This window comes from Manacus candei, unplaced genomic scaffold (genome assembly GCF_025592945.1).
Source record: "Manacus candei isolate 608988 ecotype Guabito, Panama unplaced genomic scaffold, ASM2559294v1 h1tg000071l, whole genome shotgun sequence".
NCBI lineage: Eukaryota > Metazoa > Chordata > Aves > Passeriformes > Pipridae > Manacus > Manacus candei.
Genome location: NW_026138119.1, coordinates 10349064 through 10374309, shown reverse-complemented (window position 1 = coordinate 10374309; position 25246 = coordinate 10349064). Strand labels below are relative to the sequence as shown.

At 55.6% G+C, this 25246-nt stretch overlaps 1 protein-coding gene across 5 annotated transcripts in view; it reads right to left on the bottom strand.

The window, feature by feature from the left end:
• RGS3 (regulator of G protein signaling 3) overlaps nucleotides 1–25246 on the bottom strand; it is an 85994-nt gene that overhangs the window by 19277 nt on the left and 41471 nt on the right. For 4 of the 5 annotated variants that reach the window (XM_051807901.1, XM_051807902.1, XM_051807904.1 and 1 more), the window contains 2 exons: nucleotides 19568–19608; nucleotides 6752–6874 (listed from right to left, as the gene is read on the bottom strand). In XM_051807901.1, the coding sequence (XP_051663861.1) occupies nucleotides 6752–6874; nucleotides 19568–19608 (164 nt within the window). Of the gene's footprint in view, nucleotides 1–6751; nucleotides 6875–7463; nucleotides 8846–19567; nucleotides 19609–25246 lie in introns of those variants that run through there. The other variant, XM_051807905.1, reaches the window with a different exon arrangement.

Sequence of the window (25246 nt, the reverse complement as noted above, 5' to 3'; positions counted from 1 at the left end):
TGCAAGGAGTAACTTGCACTTTACACCCCAGTCTGCCCAACCACACGCTCACAGCCCCCCACCAGGCTGGAAGGGAAGAGCAGGGGCAGCTCCTCCAAAGAGGAGTTGGTGGGCACAAGAGAGGAGTGCTCAGCCAGCAGCACTGCGCCAAAGCACTTCCAGTACCTTCATTAAATCACAGCAGCGCTGGCTCAAAGCACTTAGTCTGTGCCTTTGACCACCCCGTGCAAATGATCTCACACAGCTCAGCCCCCCCCCGGCTGTCGGCGCCGCTCCTGCCGGCGCTGCCCCCCTCCCCAGCCCTTCTGGGGATTCACAGGAACAGACCTTCCAGGGTTTCAAAATGCCTCTGGCCACGATGGGAGTGTTGGCGGCTGCTCGTGTCCCCGCTGACCCCCCGAGCCCTCCTGCTCAGGGAGGGTGCGGGATCACTGGTGCCGCTGGCTGCAGCTGGGAGAACATCTCCCGGAGAAACAGGAGCCGCTGTTTGCCGGAGGGGAGGAGGGGTCTGCCCTCCTGATGGCTCCGGAGCCCAGCTAAGCAAACAAACAAATGAAGCGGGAGCTGTGGCTCTCGGGTGGCCCATCTGCTCCCCACCCCATCACTCCCGGCACACGCTCGGCTGCCGCAGGGACCGGGAGCCAGCGGCTCTGGGGCCGAGGGAGTGGCTCCCCTGGGCTGGGAGCCCCCAGCACCTCCAGGCCACCAGGGCCAGCACCCAGAGCTGGCAGGGCTGGACAGTGAGAGCACAGGAGCCAGGATTTGGTGATGGGGAGGCGATCAACAGAGCAGTACCCCAGCCCAGCATCCCAGCCCAGCATCCCAGCCCAGCATCCCATCCTGCCCCACAGGAGTGGCCAGGCACATCCCAGCCCCCTGGGGCTTTGGGCTGCGTCCCTGTGCTCAGGGCTGGAAGCAACTGATGTGCAACTGCTCAGCCTGGAGAAGAGAAGGCTCTGGGGAGACCTCAGAGCTCCTTCCAGCACACAGAGGGGCTCCAAGAGAGATGGAGAGGGACTTTGGACAAAGGCCTGGAGTGACAGGACAAGGGGGAATGGCCTTAAGCTGAAGGAAGGCAGGTTTAGATCAGATACTAGGAAGGAATTGTTCCCTGTGAGGGTGGGGAGGCCCTGGCACAGGTTGCCCAGAGAAGCTGTGGCTGCTCCATCCCTGGAAGTGTTCAAGGCCAGGTTGGATGGGGCTTGGAGCAACTTGGGATAAGTGGAAGGTGTCCCTGCCCAGGGAGGGAGGATCTTTAAGATCCATTCTGACTCCAATCAGTCTGGGATTCTATGCAAGAAGGGAATGATGAGGTGGAAGATCAGCCCCGGGACCTTTCAGTCTTGGGGGTCACCTGCACTGTGGGGCATAAACAGGCTACTGTAGAGGGATGGTCCTTAAATTCATGAAGGACAGATGGGCCTTGAAGCCTCACAGGGAGCTGTAACATCACCCCACCCCTCCCAGCCTTCTGTGCCCTGGTAGCATGTGGGGGTTGTTCCCATGAAAGAGGGCTACAAACCGAGCAAGAAATGTGGCTCATTGATTGATCTGGGGTACCTCAAACTGCATCTACTTCTGTCGTGTTTGCAGCTGTGTCACACCCACTGCTACCTCTGCAACTCCTGTCCCTGCTTAATTAAAGTCAGCACATTGTCCTTCCCTTGGCCTGCCAGGTGCTGAGGGTGAGATCCATGTGCCAACTGTGCATCGAGGTTGTCACCATGGATTCAAGGATTCTCTTTGTGCAGGGGGTCTCTGGCAGGGACAGTTTCCTCCAGATATTTCAGTGGACAGAGTTGAGCTGGAGTCTGACTCACAGAGGAAGAGCATTTCTGGTCCCACAGCCTCCCAAATTCATGGCATTACTGGAGCAGCCTTTGACTGTCCTTGGTACTGAGTTTTTCCAGCCCAGGGCAAGAGTGGGCTGCGTTTTGGTTTATTTTTGTGACCTGGCTATAAGTCTTGCCATCTCATGCTTAAACTCTTATGGGGGCAGAATCAACCTGAAGGTTTTCTCCCTTATTTGAGCACCCTGACAGCACAAATGAGGTGCTGGGACAGGACAGGGGGCTGGTTGACCCTCCAGGTGCTGCTGTGACATGCCCAGCCCTGCTCAACCTCTGGTGTTGGCACCATGGAAGGAAAGCAGGCTCTGGTGAAGATCCAGGTTTCCTGCACCTTTGGCCAAGTGCAGCAGGTGAATCCCCTGGAGCAGAGCTGGCACAGACAGGGCACCAGGTTTCCAGCCCAAAATGGAAAGACTTTGGGCCAAAAATAAAATAGGAAGGTACAAAATCCTCCCCTCCTTCCCCATCAAACAGCCAGTCAGTCACACTCTGGCTACACTGAACTGAGTGGAGCACCCTGCTCAGAGAGAGGGACATTCACCCCACCTGTCCCCAACCTCGTCACAAGCACCTTGTCCCCAAGGGCTTGTCACAGCCACCCCCATGGCAGTAGCCCCTGCTGTGCCTGCTCAGGTGTGTACATGGCCACCATCCAAAGGAAGGTCTGGAGTGTGTGGAAAATGGGTGTTACTGGAGCAGGGAGGTGCCAGGGAACAGAGGGACACGGGGGCAGAGCGGGATGGGGCACACGGGGGTGCTCAGGGCGAGGCAGAGGAGGCAGGGCACGGGACAGGAGAGGGGTCACTGCCCCTGGACAGTCCCCAGGTGCAGGTGCCCGGGGGGCACGGCCGCCCCTCCCGCCCCTCCCGCCGGCCCTGCTTTCAATCACCCCTCGATTACACAGTTTGCTTTTGCTGACAGCTCATTTACTCGCACTTGTCAAGCACGTTGTAAATAGTGAGAGAAACAGCCCTGCCCTTCCGGAGCAGAGGCACGGCCAGCAAGGGGCCGGCCGGTCCCCCCCCGGCCGCGCATCCCACCGGCGGCTCATTCCCAGCACCGGAGCCAGCGCTGCCAGGAAGGGCCGGGGCACAGGGTCGGTCCACGCCTGCTCACACCGTCAGCAGCCACGGGAGAGGGACGGCAGCCGGGCTTTGGAAAGTGCTGAGCATCCACCACCTCCCTCGGGAAACAAGGGGAGCACCCGTCCTGGACTCCCAAAGTCCACACCACCGAGTGTCCGTAATTATTTAGCTTAAGGATAATCTGCATCTCTCAGACACAGCCAGCCATCATCTCCGAGGTAATCTCAGGTCACGGAGTCAGAAGGAAGAGTAATCAGCCGTTCTGAGTGTGGAAGACACAAAGAAACAAGCAGTGAGAATCAGCTGGTGGCAGCAGGTCCGTTACATGCAGGGGGTCCTGCCGCTAAACCTTTTCCCTCGTAGCCAAAGCAGCTGGAGCAGCTCCAGCCCCTGTGCCTTGCCCTTGCCCCTGCCCTGCAGTTTGCCCGCTCTTCAGTCATGTTAATGCAGTCTGGGCTAGGAGCAGGCCCAGTGCAGGGATGGAGGGTGAACCAGACAGTCATCACCCGGCCCACCAAGGCCGCCTCACTAACTCAGTTAATGCAGAAAGCTGCTCTGCCATAATCACATTGCCATGGCTGTGGTTCCTCACAGCCCCAGCCCAGCTCCAGGCTCCACACATCCACGTTTGGGAACATTTCTTGCCGAGCTGTGTCACCCTGGGAATGTATTTTCCAGGTGCTTGCTCAGCACAGGCACAGGACAGGGAGCAGCCTCCTGGGGCAGACACAGACCTGAGGGTGAGGGGGGGGGAAGGCCCTGCTGATGGATAAAAGATCCACAGAACAACTCCTGGGACCTGCTGTCACTGACAGGATGGGGTTGCAGCTCAGGGAAATTCACTCAAGTCTTACAGTGGCAGCAGAGAAGCCACTGGAACCCCACTTCCACCACATGTTCTGGACACCAGGGACAGAGAGTCAGACCTCACTGACAACCACAGTTATCCCCAGAGCTCCTCTGCACTGACTCTGGCAGGAAAAGCCCAGTGGGAACATGGCTGTATCCCTCATGGCTTTCTCCTCCTACATCTCCAGAAGTGGATGTTACATGCACCATGTGCTTGTGCCTCCCAGAAACTGGCCAGCTCTGCTCCAAAACCAGCTGCTCTGAAAGCAGCAGTGCCAACACAGACCCCATAACAGGGATCATCCTCCAGGCTTGACACCATCCTCCCAGGAGACACTGCCAGAGGCACTGACAGCTCTGCAGAGCCATGTCCCTGAGCCACAGGGACCTTCCTGTGCAGCCCTACCCAGGCATGGCTGAGGGGGGAATTGAAAAACAAGAGGTACCATCTCAAAGCCCAAAATTAATCTGATTTCTGAGTAGGTTGAAGCGAGAGCTGTTCCCAACTCACACACTGGTGTGGCAGCTACAGGGGCTCCTGAGGAGCTGCTGTCTGCTCAGACAGTGTCCCTTTCTCTGGCTCCAGTGCACAGCTGGCACATGGCACATCTCTGCCTGGCACAGGGGCTGTGCCAGCCCTTTGCTCACATCGCACAGCACAGCCCACATCCCCTCGGCCACAGTGAGACGAGCTGCCCCTTGCTGAGCTGGAGCAGTTTTGAAGGCTTTGCAAATCAGATTCCTGTCAAGGCTGATGTTTCCAGCTTAATTTGTCTGTTCACAGAGCACAGACACTGGGTTTTCCCCCTAAATAGCCCCAGTATCAAATGACTTATAAGCAAACAGATGGATCAGTTGCAAGAAGAAACCGATTATCCCAGTTCCTGCCTCCCGCTGGACTGGCACCCCCTGAGCGGTCTGCCCTTACAAACCAGCTGGGGTGCAGCCTGGGCACAGCCTCAGCTGCAGCTCAGGCTCCTACCCTGTGTGCTCACCCTGCTCTGACAACCTTTATTGTCTCCTCAGGAGCTGCAGCCCCATGCAGGGCCGCTCTTCCTTCCTCACGCTGCTCCTTCCTGCATTTCACATCAGGTTTGCTTTAAAATTGCATCCTGAGCACTTTACACCTTGCTGGGATGGGATTTGGTGCTATGAACTCAGTTAAGTGCCTGGTGGTTGCTCTCATGCTCCTTTTCTCCCTCCTGGCCATGGACCCCACCAGTGGGATTTCCATCAGCTTTGGCAAGTTAAGATAAAATCCCTTTGTCACAGCATTGAAAGGTCCACCCTGGCTCTCCACAGCACCCAAGGAACACCCGCTTGCCTACTGAGGCACAGAAAAGCCTTGAAAAGGTTTGTGATGTCTTCTAGAGTATTTTTTCACCTGTCCAGCAGCCAGGCTCCTACAATTCAGGGAGCAGACACTCCAGAGCTTTGCTCTGAGCCACAGCCTCCCACCCTGCCATGAACAGAGTCTGGGATGGGGAGGGCAAACAGCACCATCACCTGAAAGCCCAAACGGTCCCAGAACACCTGTGATGATGGAGAGCCAGCAGGATGCCCCTTTTAGGATGTCTTTAAGATGCTCAGGTCAGAACATGTCCCTGCACATGATCCCCCTGGATCGCACACAGCCGAGCACAGAGCCAGGCCAAGGCCCCGAGAGCAGCCCCATCACATGGTGCCCCCCATGCCAAGCCAACAGGGCCCCCCTGCCCGGGCACGGTGCTGTGCCAGCGGGATGCAGCACAGGAAAGGAGGAGCAGAGCAGAGCCGTGTCAGTCTGAATCAGCCGCCCGGGGCCGTTGGCGGTGCGGGAGCTTTGGCTGGTAACGCTGTTCTCAGGCCCTGGGAGCTGTTGCTATTTTAGTCCTCCTGAAACGTGCAGGAAAAGGAATCCGGAGGCTCTGTCTCCTGCGGAGATGTTTGTGCTGACCCAGTTTGGAGGCTGCAGAGCAAAAGCCACGTCACCCTGCCCCCGGCTCCTGCTGCGCCTGCGGGCACCGAGAGCGAGTCACCTCCCGAGTCACCTCCTCAGGGCCACCCAGCCCACGCTGCACCCACACCATGACGTGGGGCAGGGGCTGCTCCTCCACCACACACCAGCCAAGGCAGAGATCCAGGGGTTTTACCCCCATCTGCCTCACCCAGAGCTCTTCAAACACTCAGCACAGTGTGTTTCTCTTCTGCCAGAGCAACGGGTCACCCACCAGCAATCCAAACCCGACCCCCAGGGGATGAGATGACTCCAGCAGAGGTTGTCCCTGTCCCAGAGAGCTCCATGGTGGCAGCCTCAGCCCCAAAGCCAGGCAGACAGGGGTGTTAAGGACAGCCATGCAGGGCAGGCGTGCCTGACAGTGCTTCAAACCCCTCCAACACACATCCATCTGTCAGAGCTGCTGAGACAGCGCTCTCGAGCCAGGATGAAGCTCTTCAGTGTGGGAAAAGTGCTGAGGCTGCCTCGCTAGGTACAAAAAACAGCACCTACCAAATGACCTCTGTGCTTTGGGGCCACCTGTGGGATCCAGATCAAACACCTGAGCCCGTCCGAGGGCACAGAACGGGCAAATCTCCACACTGCTACTCCCATGACCTCGGCCTTTAATCAGGGCCCAGAGATCACAGTTTGAGCCTCTCCCTCTGCTCCCAGTCCTGCCCCAGAGCCGAGCTCTGGGGGAAGGCTGGACACTGGGCTGCACGGGCTCAGCTGTGCAAACAGAGATGCTGGGAGGTGTCAGCCCAGCCCGGCCAGCCCCAGCCAGAGGATGCAAATGCAGTAACTGCTCCCCCGAGCAGGGCAGGAAGCTGCAGACACAGCAGCTCCTGAACACAAACTCACTCCTCACCTGGCAAACAAACAGCCTCCAGCAGTGCCCTCCTGGCTGGAGCCCCACCAGAGCAGAGCCCCCGCGCAGGCCGAGCCCCGGGCTCCGAGCAGGTTTCCCAGCTCCCGCCCGGCTCTCTTACCTTGCTCTCCGTAGGAGCTGATGCCGGATGTTGCTGCTTGGTGATGTTCTCAGCCAGACACCAGCAGATCCTCTTCTTCTGCTCCTGGGAGTAAGCCTCCAAACTTAATAAGCACTCCGACTTCTGACGTAAAGGAAACACAGGCAGGGAGAAGGTCATTAGCTGTGTGTCGCAGGCCCTGGCTGTGTTTGCAAACTCCTTGCTCCCCACACAGCACATCAGAGGAGCGTGGGTCTAACAGGAGAGCTCACACTGTGTCCTGTGCTCCAGGCAGAGAGAGCAAAAGAGAGGGAAATCAGCTCCCAGTGGCATCTCCTCCAGAGAGAGGGAGAAGGGCTGGGTGGTGCAGGGGAGCTGACCCTGCTTCAGGGTAGGAGTGCAGTGGTACAGCACGGGCACAGCACCAGCAGCTCTGCACCCTGTGCCACCTGAGTGTCTATTAAGCTAATTTAGAGAGTGGAAATTGCTCTTTGCCATATGCAAACACAAATGAGGCACCGGAGCATGAACTGATGAGAACAAGAGCCTTCGGGCTGGGTGGGGCAGGGAGGAAAGACTGAGCTCAGGGAGGCTCCAGAGCAGCCTCCCCATCCTGCTCCTCACTTAGTGCACACTTCAGGGTGGATTTGGGGATGAAGCTCTGGTCACACACTCTCTGTGAGCAAGGAAGGAATTATGAGAAATGATGGGAGATCATCCCAGCTGAGCCCACCTTCTCTTGTGCCACAGCCCCTTCCCTGCACGTGTTCTTTTTGATACAGGCTTGTTCCTCTTGGACAGGTTTTCTTTGGGCCAAATCTCACTCATTTAAGGAACTTTCTGACCAAGTTCTCTCAGCAGCTGTCTCCCAGCCCTCAAACTGCTTCTCTTTCATGCTAAAAATTAAGCATTAGTAACATCTGCTGCCTGCTGGGATTTTGCAGGTTTTGCTTTAGGAAGGGTCCAGAAATGCCCAAGGCTGGATCTTCTCCTTCTGTGGCCAGATGGGAAAAGAAAAAAAAAAAAAAAACCAACAAAAAAACCAAAACCAAAAGCAGGACTTTAGGACAGACTGCAAAGAAAGAAAAAAGTGTCTTTCACTAAGGGGCATGAAAAAGGCCTTTTCTTTCCCCCTAGAATTTCCTTCCAGAAGGGCAGGTCCCCAGTAGCCTGTTTTTTTTTTCCCAGAAAGGTCTGAGAGAACCTGCAGCTTTGTGACTCCAGAGACACAGCACAGCCAAAAGGGGAAATGCTCTTTAGTCACACCATTTAAATCACTGTTTGCATTGGATGTGAATTCATTCATGTTTAATCCAAAATCCATTCTGAAGTGGTAAATAAACCAAGCTCCCACGCCACCTCCAGGGAAAGGGATCTCTGGTTCAGTCCTTTGCCCCTCCAAGGAGACTTCCATGAAAGACAAGGTTTGGGCTTTCTTAAGTCTGGACATCACCACATCAATTCCTACAGCAGAAACAGGCTTAAACACTGCAAATGCATGAAAATTCCTGAGCACATTCAGAATGAAGAGAGGTTTGGGATTCAGGGACACAGGGCAGTGGGGTCCCCCTCACCCCCTAGATCCTGGGTGGCAGTGATGCTCTGAGCAACCCTGGAGTGTCACGGGGCTCCTTCCCATCCCAGATGTCCCAGTCTCTCCCACTCCCATGCCAGCAGTTCCCCAGGCTGCACCACTGTGCTACCCACTCATCCCTAGGAAGGTTCCCAGTTGTTCCCACTTTCATAGGAGAGGATGGGTGCCCATATGCTGGGATGGAAATCCAGGCTGGCATTTCACAGCTCTTGGGGCCAGAACTGAAAGGAAGCAAGAGCTGAGCAGAGCCTAAAATCCATCAGTGCAGCTGCAAGGAGCACAGTGCCCACACTGATGCTGCAACCACTGCACATTCCCAGCCCTGCAGAGCTCCTGTGATTCCCCTGGAGCGAGGCTGAAAGCAATTCCAAGGACATCTCGTATCCCCTTGCTGGTGACAGACGGCAGCTCACCTACCCCTGCCCTGCAGCCCCTCTCTGATTCAATTACAGGCCATCTCTTTGATTGAATTTACATCCAGCCACGCTCAGCTCTTGCTGGCTGTTGAGAGCAAAGTGCCCCTTTTCCTCCCTCCCTCCAACTCAGCCAGTTGCAGACTCCCTGCCCCAGCCACCTGGGAATACCACAGCCAGGAGAGGAGATTGCCCTCTGGTCCAAAAGTCGGAGAAAGGCAACTACCCCGGTATGGTGTGCAAGGCTGAGGGAGACATGAACAACCAAAATTACATTTCTCCAAGCTGGACATATTTTACCATCATTTCTGTGTAGTGAGATCCCAGCCCTTTATTCCCTCACAGTGACATTGAACCTCTCCAACACACATTTCCCGAGGGAGGAGCTCTGTTTCTCCCTCTTCCACAGAATCATAGAATGGTAAGGAGTTGAAAGGGACCTTAAAGATCATCTTGTTCCAACCCTTCCTGCCAGGGACACCTCCCACTAGACCAGGTTGCTCAAGGCCTTATCCAACACTGCCAGGGTTGGGGAATCCACAGACTCCCTGAGCAACCTGTGCCAGGGCCTCACCATCTTCACAGTAAAAAATGTCCCCCTGATATCTAACTTAAATTTGCCCCCTTTCAATCTGTAGTCCTTGTCCCATCCCTACAGTTGTGGTACTGCAGCACATCCACCAACCTGCTCCCCCCAAATAATGTTCAGCTGTGTTGGGGACAGTGGCAGCAGCCCCCAGGGGCTGAGCACCCCCAGCTGCCTCCAGAGCCCAGGCTCCTGCTTGCAAAGTCCTTTGGGATCCAGCCAGATGAAGGACTGGGATGTGGGATAAGCTTGTGTCCACGCTGGGGACCCAGCTGCCCACCCCCAGGGAGCTGGGGCAGGAGGTGGGTGAGCAGGGGCTGTGCCAGGCCCTGCACACGCTGGGAACTGGCCTCCCCACCATTGTTTTCATTCAGGGAGGCTGCCCCGGCCCTGCCAATATTTACAAAGAGAAAACAGGGTTTAATCTCACGGTGCTGGGAAAGGAGGATGCAGATGGCGTGAAGGGGGCGTTTGCCACCAGATACAGAGTGACTGAAGTGGCTGCCAGTGGCTCTGTGCCCGCCTGCCTTCCCCCAGAGCTGGGAAAAACATGTTATTGCAGGTGCTGTGTGAGCCCACGGCTCTGGGGCACCCCCAGCACTCTGCTGTGGGAGAGCAGGGGGAAAACACATACACTGCAGGGAAGGGCCCAGACTGGCCAACACCAGCCCCAAACGGGCCCTGTTACAGCCAGGGGTGAGCTGCAGGAAGAGGTTCCTTTTGCTCCATGGGCACAGCTCACCCCTGGGCTCAGACCCAGCCCCACGGTGCCCAGGAGCAGGAGGAGATGACAGGCAAGGGGTTTGGCCAAGCAGAGCTCCTGGTTACCCAGCAGAACCCCCCAAGGAGGGCCTGTTGGCTCTGCAGTCCATAGATCAGCTGAGGAGCTCCCAGAGAGCAGCACATCAAGGGAGGGGTCCCCAAACTCTGCACACTGAGACCCCACACTGCAGACATGCCCCTCTGTGCAGGACCCAGCACACACCTGGGGATCTGCATGGCACTGCAAAGCTAAAATGTCCCAGTAACAACGACACAGACTCAGCCTGACACCTCCGGTGCCCTGAGCTGGTGCCCAGCCGAGCCCAGGGCTGTTCTCTCATCACTGTCTCCCCAGCTCTGCCAGCAGACACATTCCTGGGGTGGTCGTGGTCATGGAACCACACACTGGTTGGGGTTGGAAGGGACCTTAAAGCTCATTCCATCCCCTGCCACGGGCAGGGACACCTTCCACTAGAACCTCCATCCAGCCTGGCCTTGGACACTTCCAGGGATGGGGCAGCCACAGCTTCTCTGGGCAACCTCTGTCCTGGGGTAGATGTTCCCCTCAGAGATGAGGGGATGCACTTCAGGTCCTTCCCCCGGGCTCCTCTGCCCCTCAGGTTTAGGGCAGGGTGTTCTGGGGACAGGGCTCCCAGCCCAGCCCTGCCAGGCCCTGGCCTCAAACATTCCCAGTGCTGGTCCGGGGCCAATCCCAGCAGAGATCCCAGAGGGGAAGTACCTCGGAAATGGGCTCCAGACTACAATGGCTTTAAATCACAGAGCAAACCTTCCACTGGCCCTGGGAATATCCTGTGCACAAAACAGGGCAACTGCTGCCTGGTTACTTCATGCCCACAAGCAAGGTCTGATGAGAAAGTTTTGTTTGCTCCCGTGCTGGGGGGTGGGAGGGACCACAGCTCTTCCTGTGGCTTTTGGACTGCTGGGCACACTGGTGGTGCCCAAAGAACAAACACTGGCAGCCACAGCAGGGGCCCACTGAAATCTGGGATGACCAGAAGGTGACAGGATGGCAGGAGAGCTGCAGCAGATGATGTGCAGGGAGCAGGGCAGGGCACAGCAATCCCTGCAGGGCTCCTCCCTGTGGGGCTTGTTTTTGGGAGCACTGCATGATGGCACAGCCTGAAGGGTGCCTGGAGAGGCTGTGGCTGCCCCATCCCTGGAATTGTCCAAGGCCAGGTTGGACAGGGCTTGGAGCAACCTGGGCTAGTGGAAGGTGTCCCTGCCCATGGCAGGGGGTGGAACGAGAGGAGCTTTAAGGTCCCTCCAACCCCAACCAGTCTCTGATCCTATGATTCTATGCTAAGCCTCCAGGAGGAAAAGCCATCCTGAAGAGCCTTTTCCACCCGCTTTGGAGCAGCCAGTAAGGACACAGGGCTCGGTCTGTTTTCACAGGCCAGCAGATTGTCATTAAGTGGCTCATCAGATAACAGCCTTCCCAGGAATTCCCCAACCCTGAGACAAGCCAGGCAATGAGTTAGTGCTGAAAACACCACTCTGGCAAACAGAGAGCAGGTATAGCACCTTCCTGCTCTGCAAACACCCTTCCCTCTCAGGGAAGCTGAGCAGCCTCAGTGGCATCAACGCCAAGCTTACACAGCCCCAGAGCCTTCCATCCCTCTTCCCCAGCACAGCCCCATGAACAGCGAGCTCCAGCCTGTGCAGACAGTCCCAGGACCCTCTGAAATCACCTCATGGTGCCTGGACCTTTTTAAAATCTCTCCAGTACTGCAACTGCACCATATCAACTCTTCTTCTTGCCAGCATCTGGGAAATGCGACCCCAGAATTAAAGCTGGAGGGGGGAAAGGAACACATTTGTTGGTTATCTCAAAACTCAGATTCAGGCTGAGCTGTGTAAAGATGCACAAAACCAGGGAGGAAGAGTGTTCCTGGTTATCTGTTCCTCCATCTGGTACAGGAGCACCCCCTGCTCTGCCAGAAGAGAACTGAACTGGGAGCTGGCAATGCCCAGGAGCTGTCCTGTCCCCAGACTGTGGGTTATTGCAGTCTGGGGCTGGTGTCATTCCACAACATCTAACCCAGGTAAACCCACACAGGCAGAGGAGATGAAGCCCAGGGTCTGCCTGCACAGAGGAGCAGCCTGACCACCAACTCCAGAGCTGTGTGAGCTCAAGCTCCAGGGGTGTTCCTGGAGAGAGCTGACTTGAACCAGGGGAACATTTCAGCTGCAAATGAAATTTGGGGCATATCATGGGGATGCTGGGCAGGGCAGTTCAGGAATGCCTCAGCATTTGGGGTAATCTGGACATGGGTTCATGTCACAACATCCTTCAGAAGGACTTTTCCAAATGTTGCAGACTCTGCACCTGCAGCTTGGGCTTGTCAGCATCCCACAGAAAAATCCAGGGGCTGGGACCTGCCCTCCTTTGGAGGGAGGAAAATGGAAACCTCCATTCAGGAAAGAGTTAAGCTGTTGCTGTGTGAGATGCCAGAGGGATTCAGGGTGAGTGTCCACCTCTCACATGAGCTGGATGACTCAAGGCTTGGGGAACCTCTCCAGCATCCCAGAAATGAGCCAGGGAGGAAGCAAAGGAAATGTCAGAGAGCAGGAAAGGATTTTTCATCTGGTAACATCTCCTGGCCATCACCAGCAGAGTGGCTCAGGAGAGGGAGTCCCTCTTCCCACTGAACAGGACTGGGAACAGGAAGAGGAAGGCAGAGGAACACACTTCATGTTCTCTCACTGTGCTTCCCATTCATGTCAGAAAACTGGTCATCTGGATTGTCTCTCCTCGAAGTCCTATGAGTGATCCCAACCCTTCCAGCCCTGTTTGCAGTGCCCACTCTCCCCCAGCCCAGGGGATCCTTCTCTGCTGCACTAGAAGCCCATCAGATGAATTACAGCCACAAATCTGACAAACACCATCTCTTTTCCCATCATGAATTAGAGTGAATCGAGGTACAATTCCACCAGAGCACACGGCCCATTTCCCAGGCAAAGGTTCATCTCCTCTCCCTTCTCCCTTCCTACAGTTCCTTACTAAACAGCTTTGCCTCAGCTGTTCACTCAGTCATGTAGGTTTGATGGCACCCCCTGCCCAGCCCTTTTGCCTTTTTCCCTCTCAACAAACCACCTGCCTAAGTGCCCTCTAGATCTGCCAAGACAGTGCCCAAAAAAGCTCCTTGTGAACTGTCCTGGTGACTTGTCCATAACAGCCAACTTCAAAATCACCCCGGCGTGTAATCCCTGTCATATCCCAGCCTGTCCCTGAGCCTTGACATCCTCTGTGCCATCAGCAAATCACTTTTCCAGCATTCAGATCTACTGGATGGAGATGGGAACCTGGGTTCTCCCTGCTCTTTCCCTTTGGGACAACTCCACATCCCAAAAGGCATTAAATCACAGATTCCCACAATGTGCTGAGTTGGAGGGGACCCACAAGGATCAGCGAGTCCAACCCTCAGCCCTGCACAGGCCCATCCCCAAGGGTCACACCCTGTGCCCCAGAGGATCATCCAAACCCTCCTGGAGCTCTGGCAGCCCTGGGGCTGTGCCCACTGCCCTGGGGAGCCTGGTCAGTGCCAACCACCCTCTGGGGGAAGAACCTTTTGCTGAGATCCAACCTGACCCTGCCCTGACACAACTGAGTGATGTTCACTCCCAGTAGGAACAGAGAATGCTTTGGGACATTAACGCTCCAGTGGAGCAAGTTGGGACATCTCCAGTGAAGCACATGGAGGCTCCAGTATTGCCCCCACCACAGCTGTGATCCAGTTCAAAGAGCACCCCTTCAAAGCACCCCCTTGCCAGCAGCAGGGACACAGGCCAAGGGTGTGAACAGGAACAGTGTCCACAGGGGACCTGTGCACCCCTGGGAGCAGGGATGTGCCCACACAGAGCCAGGGCTCAGGATGATTAGGTTGCCCAGAGAAGCTGTGGCTGCCCCATCCCTGGAAGTGTCCAAGGCCAGGTTGGACGGGGCTTGGAGCAACCTGGGCTAGTGGAAGGTGTCCCTGCCCATGGCAGGGGGTGGGACAAGATGGTCTTTGAGGCCCCTCCCAACCCAAACCAGTCTGGGATTCTGTGACCTGGGCAAAGGGGGGACAGTGGCCTTTCTCTGACACTTGTCCAGAGGCTCTCCCTGGGCAGTAAAGATGGGCATCCCCAAGGCAAAACAAGCTCCAGCACAGATTCACAGCATTAATTTGCTCATCACAGCAGCACAAGGAACTGCTACTGGAAGGATTTTCTTTCTTCCCAAGAGAAACTCCAGTGTCTGCAGATAAAAACTTCCAGTGAAAAAAGATCAAATTTGCAAGTGTTTTTCAAAGGAAAAACTTACTGAGCTATTTGATTTTAAGTCAATTTGGTCTGAATATGTTGGGTTTGAATCAAACATGTGTAACAATGCAATAAACCACTGATATGCAGTTTCCTCTCAGCAGGATATTTCCGGAGTAGGGAAGGGTGTGAATACAGCCCTGGACCACATTCAGGGCTCCACACTGGTCCCCCTGAGGCTGCTCATTCCCACCAGGCAGCAAATATTTTTCTGCCAGGTTTTACACGTCATGCCAGGAGGGGTGTGGGCCCTGCAGGGAATGGCACGAGGAGGTGGGAAAAAATGGAGCCAAACTCCCACACTCCAAGTCCTCTGGGGTGAGAAATGTGGGTCCACACTGAATCAGAGAACCCCAGCATGGTTTGGGTGTGAGGGACCTTAAAGCTCATCCAGTTCCACCCCCTGCCATGGGCAGGGACACCTTCCACTAGCCCAGGTTGCTCCAAGCCCTGTCCAACCTGGCCTTGGACACTTCCAGGGATGGGGCAGCCACAGCTTCTCTGGGCAACCTCCTCCAGTGGCACTTATTCCAGTGCTCAAATCAGTCCAAAGCTTTTGCAGGACAGGATTTATTCAAGATACACAAAAACTGTGCTATTTGGGTTTAAAATCTTGAATGGGATGATGCCCTAGGCCAGGTCTGAACACATTTGCAGGAATTTTTCATATATCAGTTGGTAAACAGAAAAGTTAGAGAAGCTGTGATGGCCATAAACTAAAACACAAGTTTCACCTCAACATGAGAAAAAACTTCTTTCCATGGTGGTGGCAGAGCCCTGGAACAGCTGCCCAGGGGGGGCGTGGAGTGTTCCCCTCTGGAGACATCCCAAACCCACCTGGATGTGTTCCTGTGTCACCTGCTCCAGGTGATCCTGCCTGGGCAGGGGGTTGGACTGGATAATCTCCAGAGGTCCCTTCCAACCTCAGCTATTCTGTGATTCTGTGATTCCAGATGTACACAGTATTCCTGAGATCAAAAGGTACCACCTTCACTTCCAAATCCTGTCTATGTGCTGGGACTACCAGAGCTGTCCCACAACCAGCAGAAGGAACAAATTCACCAAATGGAACAGCTCAGAGGAGAACCTTCCTCTACTTCTGCATTCTTTCCAACACCAACCTATATTTGGCCCTTTCAGGGCCACCTGCAGTCAGGATCTCCAAACACTGCAATCCACACCTTGAAGAGCCTGTAAAACAGACACCCCTTGTGCTGGAACCTACACCAGGCTCAGTGTTAGCTCTGTGCCTGCAAATAACCACATTGTGCAGGGTTTAAACTCTGTGCAGTGATTTATTGCACACAGTCAGACAGGATGACTACAGAGGCTTTTCTGTGACACTCCCCGAAGGTTGGAATCTTCTCTCTTGTTTAAAATAAATTAAGCAGCTCCCAGACATTGGGACAGACTTCCATTTTGGATCACATCACACCCAAATGCAAATATGTGACCTCATGGGTCAGAACATCACTCAGAAACCCTCAAGATGAGCAGTAGCAGGAGGCTGCAGCTCAAGGCTTCAGCAGAGAGCTGTTCCCGCAGCAAAGGCAGTGTCAGCCCAGCCCCTGGGCTCCCTTTGAGCTCCCAGCAGCACTAAATACATTAGTGCTCATTGCAGATGATTTGTGGGCAAGAAGCAGCAGCACAGGAGATTCCAGCACCCCCCAGCCCTGTCACAGCAGCACAAGGGATGTGTCTGCCCAGACACACTGAGCACCAAAGCCCAGAGCCAGCACAGGACTCAGACACACTGAGCACCAAAGCCCAGAGCCAGCACCTCCACCCCGAGGGGACCAGCTGGAGGGGCTGAGCCAGCAGAAGGCTCCTGGCAGGTCCAGAGCTGCTGGCAAGGCCAGGGATGCAGCATGTGCTGCAGGGAGCAGGACAGGAGCAGGTCCAGAGGGGGACAGACCCCTCAGAGAGACATGGGACCAAAAAGCCACATCAGCACACACATCCTTCCCTTGTGCATCCTTATCCATCCTTATCCATCCTTATCCTTCCTAGCTGCCACAAGCACTCACAGGGTGGGCAGCAGGATTCAGGTACAGGGCACTGCTGCACCACAGCCCTGGGACCCCGAGGGTGCCAGAGTGTGCCAGTGCCACCCCCCTGCCAGGGGTGCCCTCCTGAGCCCCCCTGCACCCCAACTCCCAGCAGCCTGAGGATGTCCCCAAAGCAGAGCCAGCCTCTCTCCATGGGAATCCACCCCTGCAGAGGGAAACTATCTTGTTCCCAGAGTCAGGAAGGAGGCTGAGCCTTGCATCAAGGCAAAAGAAGGTGCCACAGCCAGGAGACTCACACTCATTGGACACCACACCCATCAGGCAACGGGAAGAGCCACGCTGGGACAGCCCAGAGACCCCCCTCAGTCCCAGGTGTACTGCAACCTGAGAGTGCCCCTTCCCTGGGCCCACCTGACAGCCAGGCCATGCCTCAAACCCAGCCCACTGCAAAAATCACCTTCACACCCCAAACCCACACTCCCACCAGCCCAGTAAGGCACCCAAGCCCCCCCTCAATGCTCAGCCATCCTGCAGGAATGTCTTTGAGGGGGACCATCCCACAGGTTGCCAAAAGTTGCCACCTCCTGGTGACACCCCCACAATCCCATAACTAAAGCTTTGCTCCAGAAATGTGAATGCAAAGAAAAGGCAGATCACTTGAAGGTAACTCTCCTCTTGGCTTCCCTGCAGGAGGAAGATCACAGAATCACAGAATCACAGAATCACAGAATCAACCAGGTTGGAAAAGCCCTCTGAGATCATCAAGTCCAACCCCTGATCCAACCCCGCCGTGGTTCCCAGACCATGGCACTGATGCCACATCCAGTCTCACCTTCAACACCTCCAAGGATGGTGACTCCATCCCCTCCCTGGGCAGCCCATTCCAAGGCCTGATCACTCTCTCTAAAAAATTTCTTCCCAACATCCAACCTAAACCTCCCCTGGCACAGCTGAAGACCCAGCCCTCTTGTCCTACTGCTGGTTCTTGGGAGAAGAGCCTGACCCCCACCTGGCCACAACCTCCTGTCAGGGAGTTGTAGAGAGTGAGGAGGTCTCCCCTGAAAAGCAAGATGTTGGAATGCTCCCAGGCTGGCTCCCACAACAGCATCCCCTCATTTCAGAAGAGCCTGTCTCTGTTCACCTGGGGTCTACCCCCACCAAGGACAGTTCTCTGAGCCACACAACCCCTGTGCTGCAGAACTGAGAGGTTGCTGCTCTCCTGCTCCAGCCACCAGCCCCTGCAGCCTGGTCACCCGGCTCCACGTGGCTCCTGGGGTGGTGACCTGCAGGTCACTGTTTCCCAGAAGGGAAGCTGGGAGGGCACCGTCCTGCCCTGGCTCTCTGCCCACTCACAGGCACATCCCCCACTCTGCACCTCAGCTTCCCCTTCTGAGCCCAGATTTCCCATTGCTGGAGAGCCTGATGGGACCTACAGCTGGAAGTTCACTGTCCCCTTCCCCCTGGAGCCAGATGTGCTGATCTCCCTGGCTCAGTGCAGCCTCCAAGCAACCCTGTGGGGGCTGGCAGGGAAGGGATGGCACAGGGAACATCCTGCTTGGCAAAGTGTCATCCCTGAGCCAGGGGCTGTCCCAGTGTCACCTGAGAGCCTGGGCTGGCACAGCATGGGGGGTGAGACATGAGGCAGAGCTGCTGGTCACTGTGGGTCAGGAAGCTCCCACTCCACTTGTGACCTGCTCCAAAACACCCCATGCAAACAGGAGGAACAAGAAGGGATTTTCAGAATCCTACCAGTGTGGCCAGTCCAGACCTACTGTCCTCTGAGGGGGAGCATGCAGGAAGGAAAGCAAATGTTTCCCCTTTTTGTGCCCAACTCCTGCACTCCAACCACAATGGATGTCAGGAATCTCCATCACCAGAGCTCTTATAGCCAATTAGGCCCAGCACTTCAATACACCCTGACAAAGACAGCTCTTCACCTCTCAAGATCTCATGAAACACAGCCAGCTCTCTTTCAGTCACTTCTACTGAGGGGCCCAGAGCTTCTGAATTAAATATCAGGCTCTGGATGCATTTTTCGTGAGAAAATGCCCGAGTGCCTCATCCCGACCCTGAGTCACAGCACAGGATTAGCTGGGAGGGAGCCCAGGCCAGGCTGACGTTACACTGGGACACGCACTGAGCAAACCCCAGGGGCAGCTCAGCCCCTGCCCCAGGGAGACACAGGGGAGACAAGGAAGGAACAAGAGGAAACGTAAGAGGGAACTCGTCAGCGGCGGCTCCGCAGCCGGTCGTGCCCTGGCCCCAGTCCAGCCACTCAAGGTGAACAACTTCCATGCAGAGCATTTTCACCCAACTTTCACAATAGCTCATTATTCTGTGGTGCTGCTGAGCAATGTTTGCCTTTCTCCTCTGTGCCCTGGGGATCTTTCCCAGATCCACGTTTCCACCTCTGAAAATACAAGGCCTTGAAAGCAGGAACACGGTAAAGTCACTTGAAAAGGAAAAAAGGGAGGTCCAGTCAGTGTGAACCAATTTTGCGGTTTTCTTGGCTGCCTCAGGACACAAACAGGGCTGTGCCAATGTCTGAGTGACCCCAAACCTGCTTCACAGAATCACAGAATACTCTGAGTTGGAAGAGACCCACAAGGATCATCAAGTCGAACTCTTAAGTGAGTGGCCCTATGGGCACTAAACCCACAACCCTGGTGTTCTTAGGACCATGCCCTGAGTTTACCTCAGGTTAGAGCACTTAGCCACACATGGCTTTAGAGCTATGATTCTATGTCTTTTAGACTGAGCTTCCTTATTTTATTTGAGAGCTTCAAACCTGGGTACTTGAAGACAAGAAAAGCAAGATGCCTTAAAAAATAAAGACAAGGAAATCTGCCCCCAGGCGAAAGAATCCCAAAAGAAAAGTGAGGCACCCCAAGGAAAATCCACAGGGGGAAGGGGAACAGAAGCCTGGCCCAGTGCTGCCCAGCCTCCTCATTCACACTCCTTTTAGCAGCTTCTTACTCATATATTCTGGCTACAGCCATTACATTTCTTTCCCAGAACACTGGCAAATTAATTAAAAAGGAAGTTAAAATCAGCCTGTTCAGTGCTCCTTGCCCCAGCAGAAGGGAGCAGAGCTGTTCTTATATGTTCAGCTCCCACTACAAAGTTCAGGTGGAAAACAGCACCACTCACCTCTGCGAGGTAAAGGAGGCAGAACTTCCGATCTTCTGAACCTGGAACGAAGGAAAAACAGGATCAGAACGAAGCTGCAGCTGCATTTCTGCAAGTGGAGCCACTGGCAGAGGAACTGGCTGAGGGACAGCACTGAATGAATATTTGTTGTTGTGCCCCTCCAGTACCAGGCTGTGAGCTGGGTGATGTATGTGGCATCTGCCAGGGCGGGCACGGGCACGGAATCCTGCCTGGACTCACTGCGCTGTCATGGATTCTCCTTGGGATTGTCCTTTTGGAAAAGGGGTAGTTTCCTTCAGAGGCCAAGTGCTGGCTCTCCTGCCCAACCTGCCCTGGCACACACAGCCTGTGGCACCTTCCCAGGGGTGTGGAGGTCCTGCAGTGCCATCCTGGGCACCAAGGATGGGTCTTCCTCATCTTACCTCTGTGGGCACTTTGCTCCCAGGAGGACTGACAGAGAAGCTCCTCTTCCCACATCCTTGTTCATTCCCAGCTTGTTGCCCCACACCCTTGGGTGGCCCTGGTGGTCCTCCTGTCTGTCCCAGCCTCCATCATGCCAGTGGCTGGGGACAGTGACTCTCCAAGGAGATGGAGCCAAATCCCAGGGCAATGGGAAATGACTGACACGGGGCAGAGGGAAGAGCTCATCCTGCTCCACTGGGCTGAGGGCAAAGCCCCCCCAGCTCCCACCAGAGTGGGAGACCTGGCCAAGGAACCTGCCCTTCCACAGTTTTGGGAAAGGAGATGGTGCTGCAGACAATGCAATGACCAACACTGATCCACATCCCGCTAACCCATGGAGCAGCCCAGCAGAGCTCCTCACTTGCTGCCAGTTGTCCCAGGGGATGGGTTATACTGCAGCTGCTCCAACAGGCTGGTTCCTGCAGGTCTAACCTTCCCTGTACCCAACAAAAAGTCATCCCTGAAGATTTGCCCTGTGTGCCCAGCCCTGAGGGAAGCAGCTCCTGGCACTCATCAGCCTCACAGGAGGACACAAAGCTGCACCAGCACAGGGTCACCCCAGCTCCAAACCAGGACAGCCCATCTCCAGGAACTGCTTTGCTCCTTCACACCACTCTGCCCTGCACCAGCTCTGCCCTTGGCAGCAGGCAGCACCACAGGGCTGCAGCTTTCCTAATGCCCTTAATGAGCCCATTATCTGTGCCATGAGATCAGAGCTGCAGCCTGGGCACGGCTGCAGATCCCACTGAAAGCAGTGTCAGCACAAGCTCTGCTTCATTTCAACAGCCTGAGCTGTGCTTGGTGGGAACAGGCTCTGAACAGCGCTGGAAACACCCTGTTCCCCAGAGGCAAGCAATTCTGCTGCAGGCAGCAGCCAAAGGACAAGATAAGAGCTGTGACCCACTGAGGGACTCAGGTGCCTCTGGAGTCACCCCATGGGTAACATGAAACCCATGAAGAAGTGGTCTGGAGCCCTTTGCTGGGTGTCTCTTCCATCTGCCCTTTGGAGGGTTGCAGGTTTGTCTCCACTGCCAGCTTCACTTTTAAAGCACATTGCAGGATATGGGCTGGAAAACCACTAAGGGGACACCGGGGCACTGTGCAGCTGCTGCAGCACAGCACCATGAGGAACCCCTGTGTGTTCCCAAAACCTTCCCTGTGCTCCCCTGGGCCAGCTGAGGGTCAGGGAAGCAGCCTGGCCCCAGGGCTGCCCCTCCAAATCACCACTTCCAGAAGGGGAGCAGTGCTGGACCCTTGAGTGCACGTGGTGAGCGGGCCTGGCTGGGAGCCCATGTCTCACCTCTGCACCACAGAACACCACTCACTGTTCCCCAGGGCAGCACCCTCTTCCATAAACCCCAGCAGGACCATCAGGGAGCATGTTTTTTGCTAAGCCCAAGTCTCTGATGGGAGCCATGGGAGGATTTGGAGGCAGGATCTGACCCGTTGCTGGCACACCACGAGTCCACCACCCCCTTCTGCTGCTCCTCCTTCCCGAGGGGTCAGCAGCACCACACCCAGCTCCTCAGCCAGGCTCTGCTCCTCCCTGCACCAGGACCAAAGCTCTCCAGGCTGCCTTGCAAGGCAGATTACAGAAGACCAGCACATCCCAGCCATGTTCCCTCAGGAGCTTGAGCCGTGTTTTCCTGGGTGATGTGAGGAACAAGTCATCCTCAGTAAAGACAGGTGACAGCCTGGGATGTAACAGCCTAGGGAATGACCCGCTTCTCTTGAGCTACTGTTGATTCCTTCTGGTTCTGACAAGGTCCAAAACCATCAGAATTAAGTTCCCTTCCAAATTCCTCTTCATTGAACTATGAATCTTGGCACAACCTCCACAGCCAGCAGCTCCTGTTGGCTGCTGCTACACATGGCCAAGCAGCCCAGTGCCTACAGGACACACTGAGCAGGGAGCCACTCTAGGCCAAGGAATGCCTTAATACCCATTTTCTCCCAGTGGCTGCCTTTAGGCAGCACAAAGGGAGGTCAGAGACTGCCCAGCCCAGCAGCTGGGCTGGAGCCAGGGCCGAGCCCTGGAGGCTGGAGGGCGATGGCAGAGCCAGGAAGGGCAGACCCGGGTGCAGATTTCACCACAAACCAGCTTTGCCAGGATTCCTTCCACGGGAGCGTTTTCAAGACTCCAAGAGGGTCAGGCTGGAGCACCAGAGCCTGATGTGTCCTGGAGCCACAGGATGAGCACAGAGACCATGAAAAACGTGGAGAGAGGCACAACCTCACACCAGGGAGGTGGCAGATGCCTGGGCTGATCCAGGGCTCTGCTCCCCACATGTTTTGTGACAGCAGCACAGCACATACTGTCAGCCAAATTCAGGGAAAAACTAAAAGGAAATAAGCAGGATTAAAAAAAACTCACTTGAAGATATTTCCTTCTCTTCCTGCTGTGCTGTGCTGGGGACTGGCTTGGCTTCCAGAGCAACGTGAACCATCCCTGTGCCAGGGCGGGCTCAGCACCCAGAGGAGGGTGTGAGCTCTGTGGGGACACATCCTCCTCTCAGCTAAGCCTCGTCCTGCACACCCACACTGACTTACACAGCTCCCAGCACAGCAGCAGCTCCCAGCACCGCCCTGGCACTGCCACTTCCCCGTGCAGCCCATGGAAAACACCCAGGAATTGGGTGGTGCATGTCTGGTGTCAGGTCAGACGGATGGGGGAAGAGGGAAGGTGGTGCTGCTCCTTTGCAGGGCCCAGGGACCTGTGGCAATGCCCACAGTGAGGGTAGACACCCTGACCCCCAAATTCTCCCATCTGCCCAGGGCAGGGTGCTGGGGGGGTACAGAGGGAGCACACACACACCTGGCTGCCAAGAGGGGACAAGCTTGTCACCCACTGTGGGAAGTTGGGGTCCCTGGGGAAGTGTGGCAGGGTGCAAGCCATGGGTGCTTCCCAGCATCCCTGGGCCAGCAAGGAGAAGCTGTGGCAGGACAGAAGGCCCATAAACCACTCTCTCGGCCTGTCTTGGAGCTGTAAGACACAGCAGGTTCGATGCCAAGGACAGCGAAGCAGCACATGAGAAGTCCTTGTCTGCAGGATCCTGGGTGGAGACGGGGGTGCTCATCCAGCTGCAAACAGGAACGCTCCTCTGTGTCCCAAAGCTGAGCACACCCACCCAGGGGGAGTAGGATCCCAGCGAGGCAGCGTGGAAATTCCCACAGCATCTAGTGAGGAAGCCAGGCCTGTCTCACTGGGAACCTTGGCTGGCGTGGGGCTCATCAGCAGTGCTGGGCTTCTAAAGCAGGAAGACAGTGCATTGTAAAGCAGATCAGGCTGATTTGCTTTCGCCCAGCGCAGGAACAGGAAACAGCACAATGGTGCTGAGCACACCGGAGATGTCCCGATTGTTGTGGCAGCAATACGCCTGTTCCTATTCATGTGCCATTCAGGAGAGCAAATTAAAGCCCTGCCAAAAGGGACACACATCTCCTCGCTCTTTGAAGCAGCCCTGCCCAAAGCAGGAGGGCTTGAGCTGCCTGAACAGCAGCTGTGCTGGATTCACAGTGTACGGGGGCAATTCGGTGTTGTAGGGACCTACATCCCCTCTGGAGAGGCTTGTGAGGCTGTTCCAGGTGTGGTCCAGCCAATAATTATTGCAACAAGGAAATCAGTGGCAGAAAACTGCTCACAAAATCCCTGTGTGTGCCTGGGGTGAGGAGGCACATTCCTGTGCCCAGCTGCAAACAGACCCTGGTGTGCAGAGCCAGGAGCAGCACCAGGGAATCCGATTTCTCCAAGCAGGTGAACAAGAGCAGAGTTATTCCCCAGCCTGTGGGAGTAGCCAGGGGCAGCACACATGGGGAGCAGTCACTGACCACAAGCACTTCAACAAGGAACAATTTCTTTTGTCCCTTTCTTAGGAATCAGCAGCACTGAGAACACGCTCAGCAAACCCCAGGGAAGCTCCAGTGGATTTTCTCAATGGCTCACGCCGTGGTGCCCCATCTCCCTCATTGTGTTTCTGCCCCCATCAGTAGGTCAGGGAATTCATCTGGAAGCAGAAACGTTGTTGGAAATGGGAAATAACAACCGAGATGCAGCCTGTGGTGTCCAGCACAGCACTGCAGGTCCCAGCACGGAGGCTCAGAACAACGTGGGGCACGTGGAGAGACACAGCTCATCCACAGAGCTCATGGCTCAGATGGGAAAAGTCGTGGGAAGTGGCAAAATTAATCCTCAAAATGATCCCTTTGGAGAAGCAACCCAGGTCTGGATTAATCCTTTCTGGTCAGGGCCACAGGACTGCATGAAGACATTGGTTCATCAGTTCCAGAGTAATTCAGGTTGGAAGGGGCCTCTGGTGGGCTCTGGAGTCCAAACCCCTGCTCAAAGTACTCAGATCAGGGCACTCAGGGCTGTGTCCAGTTGAGTCCTGAGCATCTCCAGAGATGGAGATCACACAACCTCTCTGGCCAGCTCAATATCTGACCAAGTTCATCACAGGAAAGTTTTCCTTATATCAAATCCCAATATCCCACGTGGGGTCCCAGTCCAGGAACACCCACTGCCAGGGCTGGAGGAGGAGCTGGGGCACCAGCCCCATGCTGACACAGTCAGGGAACTGTACATAAAACAAGCCCATACCCAAAAAACAACCATACCAGAGAAGGAACAAGGTGAGACTGGGCCCAGGGCCAAGAAGTGGCTCCACTGTAGCAAATAGGATGTGGTACAGCAATTCACTCTTCCTTTTTTGACCCCGAGTAGCTCAAGGGCATCTCTTGTACACTTCAACTTGAAATAACCCGTTTTGAGCCACTCCCTGCCCTAGAAGCCCTCTCCAAGGCCTTGGTGGGACAGGAAAAGGTCAGCCAGGATGGAGAGAGCCAGGGCAAGGTCCCAGCCCTGCCCTGAGGGCAGGGTTTGCTCTTTCCACCCCAGTGGAGTTGCAGGGGGATGGATGCACAGGGGAAACCGTGGGTGGCTGAAGCCAGAAGCAGCAAAGTAAAGGTCAGCAGGGCTTGGCCAGTCACCCTTGAAGCCAATCTCTGAACTCCCTCGAGGCACCACGGGGGAAACCTCAAACCTTCACTTCCCTTTCCCAGCCTCAGCTGCAGACAGTGTGACACCAGCAAGGGCAACAGCCCCCACAGCCAGTCCCCCAGCCCGAAATCCTGAGATATGCACCCAGAAAGCCCTGGAAAGGGGGGCTACCTGAGTGCTCCTGAGGTGTCCCAGGAGATGGAGCTCCCAGGGATGCAGGG